Source organism: Thecamonas trahens (assembly GCF_000142905.1).
Source record: "Thecamonas trahens ATCC 50062 unplaced genomic scaffold supercont1.21, whole genome shotgun sequence".
NCBI classification, from domain to species: domain Eukaryota; order Apusomonadida; family Apusomonadidae; genus Thecamonas; species Thecamonas trahens.
Window position 1 is genome coordinate 461211 of NW_013657659.1, and position 11272 is coordinate 472482.

General features: G+C 63.9%; 3 protein-coding genes across 3 annotated transcripts; 2 read left to right on the top strand and 1 right to left on the bottom strand.

The window, feature by feature from the left end:
• Window positions 1-135: 135 nt before the first annotated feature.
• AMSG_05180 (glycerol-3-phosphate acyltransferase) lies at window positions 136-3407 on the top strand. Its single transcript, XM_013902761.1, has one exon. It carries the CDS (start codon window positions 657-659, stop codon window positions 3387-3389), a length of 2733 nt encoding a protein of 910 aa, XP_013758215.1. The 5' UTR covers window positions 136-656; the 3' UTR covers window positions 3390-3407.
• On the bottom strand, window positions 3400-5770 carry AMSG_05181 (TPR repeat-containing protein; the record flags this gene model as incomplete). Its single annotated transcript, XM_013902762.1, has 2 exons — window positions 3400-4548; window positions 4970-5770. 2 exons carry the CDS (start codon window positions 5768-5770, stop codon window positions 3400-3402), a joined length of 1950 nt encoding a protein of 649 aa, XP_013758216.1.
• A 275-nt stretch (window positions 5771-6045) lies between these two features.
• On the top strand, window positions 6046-8708 carry AMSG_05182 (uncharacterized protein; the record flags this gene model as incomplete). The annotated part of the gene is made up of 2 exons (XM_013902763.1): window positions 6046-7887; window positions 7920-8708. The coding sequence occupies 2 exons, from the start codon at window positions 6046-6048 to the stop codon at window positions 8706-8708; spliced, it is 2631 nt and encodes an 876-aa protein (XP_013758217.1).
• Window positions 8709-11272: the final 2564 nt, after the last annotated feature.

Sequence of the window (11272 nt, forward strand, 5' to 3'; positions counted from 1 at the left end):
GGAGGAGGGAGGGAGGGAGGGAGGGAGGGAGAGGGTAGTGGTAATGGTACTTGACGTGCACGGGAGTGGAGGTCGAGAGTACTTGCTACAGACAGAGTAGCAGGTGGTTATTGTGCTGGATTGGTTGTGGAGGTCTCGGCTGGTGAACGGGGTATGTGGACAGTGGGCAAGCACCTCCTGCGGTTTGGCCGCAATGTCTCAGTCATTGTCTTTGCCGTCGTGGCTGCGCTCACCTATCTGAGCTGGTCCTGGACATGGCGCCGGGTTGTGGTTCCAGCTTGGGCGTTCTGTGTCTCGTTTGTGGTGTATGTGAACCCGGACGATGCATCTGAGGAGGAGGAGGACGACGAGGAGGAGGAGGAGGACGACGATGATGACGGCGGTGGCGCGGAAGAGGTGGAAGTGGCCAGCGGCGGCGTGGCCGGCGATGGTGGGGCGAGTGCGGGAGGATCGAGCGGGGTGCGGCGGTCGCCGATGCTGAAGCGGCGGGTGCCGCGGCGGGTGTACCGGCAGAATCTGGGGGTACAAAGTGGGAGCGGTGGCGAGTCGCCGCTGGCGTCGCCGGGGGCGGCCTGTTCTACAGTCTGTTCAGCGGGGGATCGAACGAGGCGAGCGCGAGCGTGGCAAGCCTGCACGATCTTGTAGATGCCGAGTGCATGCCCGAGGCTAGTGACGGATTCGTGGCGGCATGGGGCAAGGCGCTGATGCCGGACGTGTGGTGGGTGTGCGCGCGGGCGGAGCTGCGGCGCTCGGAGCGCGAGTGCGGCGAGTTTGCGAATATGGCGGAGGATGTGGCGGGCGACGAGGCGGTGCTTGCGCAGGCCGGGACGCTAGCGCGCGACGAGTACAAGGCGCGTGTCCGCGACATCCTGGGACAGCTGACAGCGGAGCAGGCGCCGTGGCTCCAGCGCGTTGTCCTGCTCTGCACACTCAAGGTGCTACGGCTGCTGTACGCATCGGGCATTTTTGTGGACGTGGAGGACGTGCGCCGTGTGGTGCGTGAGATGGAGGCGCGGCCAAAGGCAGCGCTGCTGCTGCTCCCGACGCACCGATCGGCGATTGACTACGTGCTGGTGTGGTACATGTGCGTGGTGTGCCGGCTCCCGCTCCCGTACATGGTGGCCGAGTCGAAGCACCTCGAGCGGTCGTGGCTCAAGGCGTTGCTGGTGTACATTTTCCGGTCGCTGGGCTCTATCTTCCCGGACCATGCAGCGCTCGAGTCTGATCCGCTGTACGGAGCGGTGTACGCGTCGTACATGCGTAACCTCATTGGTCGCGGGGCGACGCTGCAGTGCTTCATCGAGGGCTCGCGATCGCGGACGGGCAAGTCAAAGCGACCGCAGCTCGGGCTGACGTCTTTTCTTGTGGACGCGGTGCAGAGCAACAAGGAGCTCGACGCAGTGGTGACGTGCATCGGGCTCGGGCACGCGCGGGTCATCGAGAACGCGCTCTTTGTCAACGAGCTTGTGGGTGACGAGGCTGGGGCACAGGCTGCGGCGGCGCGCGAGCACCTCGATCTGGAGGGACTTGCGTTTGCGACTACGTTGTTGTCGCGGATTCTGCGACGGCAGTTCTCGCTCGGGTCTGTGGACATGGGCATGGCCGCGCCGTTCTCGCTCCGAGAGTTTGTGCGGCGACAGTGGCAGACGGACGAGGGGGTGTTTGGCTTTTGCGGCGTGCGTGCGTCGGCGATCGACGTGCCGCGGCTGTCGCGGGCGTCATCGCCGACGAGATCACTCGAGTTTGCGCGAGTGGCGCCTGCGCCGGTCGACGCGTCCGAGCCCGGGCGCGAGGCCGGCGACGCCGCGTGGGTGGCGGCGGCGGTCGGGTCGTCGTCGACCGAGTCGAGCGTGTCTGACGACGACAACGGCGCGTTTACGGACATGTCATCGATTGCCGGCGGCGGCAACGGCGACGAGTCGAGGAAGGGCTCGCCTGAAGCGGGCCTGGTTGTCGACGTGGCGCTCTCGCCGACCAAGACGCAGTTCGCCAGTGAGCTTGTCGGGCGGCTGCAGCGACTGGTGCCGGCAGCAGGTGTGCCGATAGCGTCGCGAGTGCCGAGCCTCGGCTCGCCGGTCAAGATCTTACATGAGAGCGGAAGCGCGTGGCAGGCACCGCATGTCGGGCGCGGGGCGCTGATGCTGCCGTCGCGGAGCAGCAGGCAGATCCTCACGCCGCGGTCTGCGGGGGTGGCGGCTGCGGCTGCGCCGCGTGCGCATGCTGTCTCGCTCGCGCTCACGCACAATGTCATGTACCTGTGCAACAGCGCGTCGGTGGTTGTGCCGTCGGCGGTGGTGGGCACTATCCTTCTCACGCACTACAAGCGCGGACTAGCGTTGAAGGACCTCGCGCAGTGCGTGACGTGGCTCCGCAACGAGGTCCGCAAGCGCGGGTTCAGGGTGGCGGCGCGGGCGCGCGGGTCGTTTGAGAGCGACGTGGCGCAGCTGGTCAACCGGGTGCTCTCGTCGCGGGACTCGGGCTCGTCGAACGAGATGGTGAAGAAGTTCCGCGGTGACACGCTCCTGTTTGGACTCTACACGCCTGAGGAGCGGATGCTTCTTGTGTTCTACCGCAACCAACTGATGCACGTGTTTGTGCCCGAGGCGCTGGTGTGCGCAGCGCTGTACGCGCTCGAGCGCAAACGCGGCGAGTTTCCGGCGCGGGTGTCGGGACGCGATCTGCGGCGGTACACACACTTTCTGGTCCAGCTGTTCCGGTTCGAGTTTGCGTTCCCACCGTCGTCGTTCCACCGCGACACGTTTTCGGAGACGGTGGAAAGCCTTGTGCAACGGCGGATCCTGGTGCGGAGCGCAGTTGGCGAGCCGGGTGAGATCGACTCGGACATGTTTAGCGTCGACTCGCGCGACGACGACTCGTTGGTGGAGTCGACGTTTGTCTCGCACGGAACCGGGATGTACCTGTTCCTCTGCTCGCTCCTCTGGCCGTTTCTCGACTCGTACTTTCTGTGCGCGCTCGGCCTGTTTGCGCTACTCGAGCCGGCTGGCGGGCAACGGCCGCCTGTGGAAGTGTCGGCCTTTGTGGCACACGTACAGAAGAACGTGGGTGAGGCGGTGTTCTTTGGCGGTCAGCTTGACTTGTACGAGGCGATCTCGCGCGACACGCTCATCAACGCGGCCAAGTTGTACGCGCGGTGGGGCGTGGTGCGGATTGCGGACGGGCACATCAGCCTTGCGGATGAGTTTGCGAGCGACGGCGAGGTCTCGCGGTTCGCGCGACGGATTGCGGCGTTCAAGAAGCGGTCGCGGTCGTACTCGTCACGGCGGTATCGAACCAGGCGCGGGGTCCGGTCAGCAGTGGCCGATGCCGAGTCTCATGCCCGCAACGTGGCGCCGTTGCTGTGGGGCGGCGAGCCCATGACCTCGCTGTAAAATGACATAGCTACAGAAGGGCCGAGGCAGACGGGACCAGCGGCGAGGTGGGGGTGATGCGGCGGGTCGAGTTGTGCAGAGCGACCGAGGCCGAGCGCGAGAGGAGGGCGAGCTCACCGGAGGTCTGCCTGCGAGAGATAAGGAGCTCCGAGGCCGAGGCTGAGGCCGAGAGGAGGCGGGCGTCACGTGCGGCCGAGGCGGAGCGGCGGGCAGAGCGGCGGGCAGCAGCAGCGGCGCGCTCTTCGGCCTCGGCGCGGTCTATGCGGGCACGGGCCGATGACGCGAGCTTGGCCATAGCTGCCTTTTCAGCAGCGGCGCGGGCGGCGTTGTCGGTCTCGATCTCGGCTAGCATGCGGGCGCGTTTTCGGGCGCGGCGCTTGGCGCGTTCGGTCTTGCGGCGGGCAGCGGCGTCGTGCTCAGCAGCCACCTTTTCGGCACGAGCCTTACGCTCAGCGCGTGCGGAAGCAGCTAGAGCGGCATCGAGGGCGTCGAGCTCGCGTTCGATGCGCGCGTCGGCGTCGTCGGCGTCTGCGGCCATAGCGGCGCGGGCGGCGTTGAGATGAGCGTTGGCAGCGTAGGCCTCCGGCAGCAGGGCTGGATGGGCACGCTCGACGACAAGCTTGAGAGCAGCAGCAACACGGGCAGTATCGGCATAGAAGCGCACGGCATAAGAACCGTGCTGGGCGCGGAGGATGGCGGCGACAATGTGCTTGCACCACTGCGGGCGCGGTTGCGAGGTCTTCTTCCGCATCGTCACTGGTGCGTGGCATGAACACTTGGGGTAGATGCGCGAGGAGTCGGGATCCTGGACAAAGCGGACGACCGAGTCGTCGACAACAGCGAGGACGGTGCGGAGCGAGCCGCGCGGATGGAGGGCGACGAGGGCATTGCCGGCTTGCGCGGCTGTCTCGAGAGCCTTGCCATCCGCGCGAGCACGCGGACAGGCACGGGAGCGGATAAGAGGAGCCAAGTCGGCAATACAGGCGACAACATCGCTGTCGGCCATGTCCGGCAGCGAGTCGTCGAGTGAGGCCGAAGAGAGATTGAGCGAGCGGCGCGAGAGGCGGACGGCGAGCGAGGAGGCGAGCGGCGAGGCGGCACGCGAGGCGGCGACGTTATCGGACGAGCGACCCTTGGCCGACGTGCTCCTTGTCCGCAGCTTGGTATGTGAGAGATGCGGCGAGCGAGCACGAGTCGCGCTTCGGCCGCGCTCCCGGCCACGTCGCTCCCTGTGCCTGTCCGAGCGGGCGCGGCGTGCACGTTGGCCAGCAATGGTCCGTGTGGCGGCAGGCTGTGAGGAGGGAGGAGAAGATGGCGGGGAATGGTAGTCGGACTGTGACTTGGCGAAGGCCGAGAATGGTACGTAGCGCACCATGTGGGTGTCTGTGCGTGAGTATGGAGGGGTGGAGAGTAGTGGAGTGAGCAGGGGAGGGGAGGGGAAATTGGTGGGTGCGAGGACTGGGTTGGGGTGGACGGGATGATTGGCGAGTGTGGGCTACGATCTATGATGATGACGATGAAGATGAGGAGGAGGAGGAAGAGGAGGAGGAGGAGCCGGCCGAATCTGATCCGCGCCAGACGGTGCAGGCCGAGTCTGCCGAGTAGCCGGAATAGGCTGATGAGGTAGAGTAGTCTGCGGTGGCGGCGATAGCGTCTTCGATGGAGGCGCCTGCGGCGATGCGGCGCTGGCGCGCTTGTGCGGCGGCGGCGTGGCGGGCGGTAGCCTTGTCGGCCGACTTGACAGCGAGGGCGGTCCACTTCTTCATGGCGTTCTCAAAGCCCGAGTCCTCGTGCTCGGGCCAGTCGCTCGGGGAGACCGTCGGCTCAAAACCGGCCAGCTTCTTGGCGCGCCTCAGGGCAAGGATGGCCTCGGCCTCATTGGAGACAGACTTGAGGGCGTGGGCTAGGTGAAAGTAGGCGTTCACAAACTTGGGCTCGCGACGGATGGCGCGCTTAAAGTCGTGGATAGCGGAGCGCTTGCGGCCGAGGCGATACTTTGCAATGCCGCGGTGGTCGTAGGCAGTCGAGTAGTCGGGATCGAGCTGAATGGCCCGGGTGTTGTCGGCAATGGCCTTCTCGTAGTGGCCGGACGAGGTGTACGCCCGGCCGCGCATGGTGTACGTCTTGGGATTGTTGCTGTTGCACTCGAGGGCGGTGGTGTAGTCGGCAACAGCCTTGTTGAACCGTGACGACTTTTCGTAAGCCGACGCTCGCAGCAAATACGTCTTCTCGTTCCGCTTGTCACGAGCAATGGCTAGGGTGTACGCCTTGATAGCCTTGGCGAGCTGACCTGCCTTCTCATACGACCGCGCCTTCTTGACCAACCGTCTGGCTTCAGCGACCGCAGTCGAGCGGTTGCCACCAGGGATGCCAACCACCATGAGTATGTCTGTGTGTGTGGGGGGGTGGATGGGGGGGTGGATGGGGGGGGGGGGGGGGGTGGAGGTGGTGGTGGGAGGGGGTGGGGTTGGGGTAGGTGGGGAGTGGCACTGGTGGCCTGTTGCGAACAAAGCACGCGGGTGCAGACTCGGCAGAGACCGAGGTGGAGACGGAGACACGGCTCTAGTGAGAGGAGAGAATGCGAGCGCGACCAAGTGGGCGAGGTGCTTTTGCTGTTGTGTGGACCGTGGTGGTGGCTGTGGCGGCTGTGGTGTACATGTGCGTGATTGTGGAGGGTGCGGCGGCGACGGCAGAGGCGAGGTCTGCGGCGGCCGACAGTGTTCTGACATGCGACGAGCTCATGGCGTCCGGGGGTGTTGTCCATGCCACCACGGACGACGGCTGCGGTGCAGCTCCTCAGTTTGGGCTTGCAGCGTCACTTGGGGATGCGGTGAGCGCAGCTGCGGGGTGTGCAGCAGCACACACGCCGGTGGTGATCAGGCTGGCGCGATGCGGGTATCTCTTGCGGGAGGCGCTGGCCATACCGAGCCACACGGTGCTTGACGGTGGGTACGATGCCTCAGGGGCGGTGTGGATCAAGAAGATGAAGCGGGCATCATCGGCTACGTTTGATCACTCGCCGCAGCCGCTGCTGGACGCCAACGAGACGGTAGTGCTGCGCAGCGGTGAGTCTGGGATCGCGGTCGATGGCGGCGGGCGGGCGCTCATCGCCATCGACGCCGTGAAAGTCGACGGCTGGGGCTTGCGCGACCTGACGGTCGCATTTACGGATGACGCGGTTGATGTGGCTGGCCCGTCGACTTCTTTCTATGCGGTGGCGGCGCACGAAACTGGCGCAGCCGGGTTCGACATTACCCGAGTTGCACTTCTCCTTCCTGGCCGGCTCCCGCAAGGCATGACTGGGCTGGCCGGAACGCAAGGCGCGCCGGGCGAGTCGGCTACACAGGCAGAGCCTGGTGATTCCGACGATGCATCGGCGTGGGGACATGCGTCGCCGGGTGGAGCGGGAGGCGGGCCCGGTGCCGGCGCCGGCGGCGCCATCCACGAGTATGGCTCGGGCTGGTTTGGCCATGATGGCAGCCCCGCGCAGCAGACGTCGCCCTGGGCTGGAGGCGGCGGAGGCGCTGGCGGGAACGGCGGGTCAGGCGGACAGGCTGGAGGGAGAGGCGGAGCTGGCGGCGCGCCGGCGTGGATGGCGGCGGGGGCGGTCGACGGTGGTCCAGGCGGCAGTGCCGGTAAGAGTGGTCGCCCCGGAAGCCCTGGCAAGCCCGGCGTAACGCCATGTCCATCAGCCAACACCGAGTGCTGGGCCGATCCCGGTGCCATTGGTGTGCTCACCACCAACACGCGTGGGCTTGTTGCCGGCGGCACTGGCTCGGCTGGAGATGTGGGGCGGGGCGGTGGTGGTGGAAGCGGCGGTGGCGGCGGTGGCGGCCAGCAGTGTCGGCTCTGTAGAGACGGTGGCGGAGCCGGCGGCGGCGGTGGCGGCGGTGGGGGCGACGGAGGAGCCGGCGGCCGGGGCGGACTCGCCGGTGGCTCGTCAATTGCACTCCTCGTGTCGGCTTCCAAGGGGCCTGATGGCGGCCAGCTCTCGTCGTCGCTACTCCTGCCGGGTCTGGCGGGTACCGGAGGACTCGGGGGCGACGGAGGTGGTGGCGGGCCAGGCGGACGTGGCGGGTACGGCGGGACAGCGAGTAGTGAGGTTGGTGCCGGAGGGCGTGGCGGCGACGGCGGACAGGGAGAAGGCGGAGGAGCTGGTGGGCCTGGCGCGCCTGGCATCTCGGCGTTTGTCCACGAAGTGGCGAACACTGTTGCCCCGGTCAAGGCGCCGATCCCCGACTACATGTTTGACCTCGGCGGCGTGTTGCCGTTTGCGGTTGCTGGCGCCGAGCGCGGCGTGATCTGCTCGTTTGTGCCGCAGGAGATCTCACTGCCACCCGGCCTGGACGACACGGCGTACGAGGTCGACTTTGTAGGCGCCGCCGCCGTCGAGCAGGTTGTGCCCGGCTCGTCTGCAACGGGCGCGCTGTGGCGGGTAACCTACGGAAGCGCCGGCTGGTACGATGTCATGACAGCGGTGGGTGGCGGCAACCATGTGGTGGGGGCATGGTCCACGTCGCCCCGCTCGAGTTCCAGGTCGGCTTTGTCCTGCCGCAAGGTCAGCAGCTTGAAGCCTCCATGTGCCAGACGGAGCACGTCCGCGTTGTTGCGCTCCCGACACGCGGCGACGTGACTAGCAACCTTAGCTGGACCTCAGCTGACGAGTCAGTGGTTCAGATCGTGGTTGCAGCCAACTCGCAGGGCCGAGACGTTACGCTCGAGCCCGGCAAAGCCGGGACCACGCACGTCATTGTCCGCGGCGAGTCGGCTGTGTGCGGAAAGACCGAGTCGCTGCTCAAGGTTGTCGTCCACAACTGCGTCCACCCCTCGCCGCCGCCACCACCGACGCCACCGTCGCCGCCGCCGCCGACGTGGGAAACGCCACCGCCGCCTGCACCCATACGTCCGCCGTCGCCCGCCGCCGGCCATCGTGCACCACCGCCGCCGCCGTCGACATCGAGCGGAGCAAGCAGCACGGGCGCAAGCAGCGGGGCGGTGCCACTCGATGGAGGCAAGAAAGCGCATGGAACGTCCGTCGGGCTGGTCATTGGTGGCATCGGCCTTATTGTCGCAGTGCTGGTGGGTGGAGCAGTGGTCGGACTGAAGTGGCACACCCGCCGCCGCGTCGCGCGACAGGGGACGCGCCTAGACGATGACGCTGTTCTCACTTCGCTCTCGGTCAACCTCGCCAACTACGACTCGGACGTGGGCTCGGACGAGAGCGGCGGTTTGGGTGCGGGCGGGAGCGTGCCGCGCATGCTCACCGCCGACGAGATTTTGGGAGAGTTGGAGGCGCCGCTGGAGCCGTTTGGTCAGTAGTTGTGTTTGTGGCAGCAAGTGAAGTAGAAGGTGGAGAAAAAGGGTGAACACTTGCCGGGCGCGGTTGCGAACTAGAGCGTATGAGAACGGAAGGCACGAGGCGTCAAAAGCGCGGGTGTAGAGACAGTCGTAATGAGCACCGTTCCCGTTGAGCCAGATGGGGTGGAGAAGGAGGTGCGGCGAGGGGGCAGATAGGCGTCGACGGGTGTTGACAGGCATCTGATGCACGTGCTCACTGGCGTGAATAGGTTCTTCTCGGAGCGGTCATTGACGGTGACGGACAGTGGAGGGCGAGGGTGGTGCAAGAGTGAGGATAACGCAAAATGCTGGCGAGGCAGGCTACTCGCATACTTCGCCTCTGATGCTCTTTTCCCTGTTTAGCTTCTTATCGGTGGCGCCGGTGGTCGGTCGGCGGCGGGGGGCGGTCAGCGGCGAGTAGCAGGCGGTCGGCAGCCATGCTGTTGACGGGGTGGCGTCGGCTGATGTGCGTATCGGCGGACGAGGAGTGGGTGGCTATATTTGCCGAGGTGGTGGGCATGTGTGGTGTGGGTGTGGTGGTTGTGGGTGGAGATGGTGGGGAGTGGGGGTCGGAGATGGGCCCGGGGAGGAGGGGTCAACAGCATCGAAGGGACACCAGGCCAACAAGTTGGGCCTCAGGTGGCAGAACTCGGATTCCGGAATACAGCAGCTGTATATTGAAGACTGTGCATGGCGGTAGTGTGTGTATGTAGTAGAGTAGTAGTGAAATCAGATTGGCCATATCTTGCAATGAGTGTGGTGGGGGCGTGTGCGGGGTCGGGCGGTCGAGGACGTGCTCAACCACCTAGGGCAAACAAGTCTACGCGAAAGTGAGCCGAGGAAGATGGGAATCGATGACAGCAATAATGGTACTGGTGATAGTGTGAGGTGAGTGATGACCAGTAGTGTGGTCGCGGATTGTGTAGCTGGTAGTGGGAAGGAGCTAGGTGGTGATAAAGGTGGGCCTGATCGGGCGAGCGGGCGACGGCTGAGGGCTGGTGGTCGGCGAGGCGGGGGCAGCACAGGGGGCTGCGTCGGGGCTGGGTGGCTTGACAATGCTGTTGGGGAGTAGACGGGCAGTATGACTACTGATGGTTGAGGAGTGTGGGTGTCAGGGTCGGGGATGAGGATGGAGGTGACGTAGAGCGGGAAGACGAGGAGGACGAGGAGGAAGAGGAAGCCGAGTGCGCGATGGGATGGTGGTGAGGATGGCCACGGAATGAGGGTGGGGGCTGTGACTGGGATGATAGTGATGGTGGTGGGGTAGGGGTGAGGGTAGTGGTTGGTGGTGATGGGGCGTAATGAGTATGGTAGGGGGGGATGAGGGGGGTCGTGACGTGGGTGACGGGACGGGCGAAGGGGTGGTGGGTATGGCGATTGGGCTTGAGCATTGATGAAAGTGAGTATGATACGGCTGATGCGTGTGTGTGAGGTGTGGGCGATAAGGGCGGCGGGTACTTGGCCGGCAGAGGGAAGGCGGCGGACGTTAATTGAGTTGAACGTTGAATTAATTGAAGAAAAGCCGGAACAAGCATCAAACGAGGCAATGACGTCCACAACAACAACCAAAGATCATACATGGCTTGCACAGCACACGTATGAGTACGCCAACAGGGACTGGACAAAGCTAGCAGGCAATGGGATGGACTCCAATGACGTTGAGGTCGATGAGGCAGGGCGCGGTTGATCGATCAGATCTGCAGATCAACCATGACCACGACACATCAGGGTCAACACAAAATACGTTGCATGCAAAACTATTGACCATGACTGACGACAACAAAAATGAGCATCGATACTGTAGTGAGCAAGACCCGATGGTGGATGTTGAAGTCCCATCAATGAAAACAGGAGAATCAAGAACAAATGAAGCGACCAATAATGATACAAAGCGCACTCCGAGCCGATCGGAGCGTGACGAGGGGTCGTGACGCGCGAAATGGTAGTAGGTATGGCGATTGGGCTTGAGCATTGAAGAACATGGGTATGATGAGACTGATGGATGTGTGTGCAGTGTGGGCGACAGGGGCGGCAGGTACTTGGCCGGCAGAGGGAAGGCGGCGGACGTTAATTGAGTTGAACGTTGAATTAATTGAAGAAAAGCCGGAACAAGCATCAAACGAGGCAATGACGTCCACAACAACAACCAAAGATCATACATGGCTTGCACAGCACACGTATGAGTACGCCAACAGGGACTGGACAAAGCTAGCAGGCAATGGGATGGACTCCAATGACGTTGAGGTCGATGAGGCAGGGCGCGGTTGATCGATCAGATCTGCAGATCAACCATGACCACGACACATCAGGGTCAACACAAAATACGTTGCATGCAAAACTATTGACCATGACTGACGACAACAAAAATGAGCATCGATACTGTAGTGAGCAAGACCCGATGGTGGATGTTGAAGTCAAGGTCAATGAAAACAGGAGAATCAAGAACAAATGAAGCATGACGAATAATGATACAAAGCAACAACAAGAGCAAAGGCAATGATCAATGAAAATGCATGTCGATGGTAATCAACCATCAAAGGCAAGAG

What these genes read in the sequence shown, in the direction of transcription:
- AMSG_05180 (XM_013902761.1), top strand. Translation starts at nt 657, where the DNA reads ATGCCCGAGGCTAGTGACGGATTCGTGGCGGCATGGGGCAAGGCGCTG.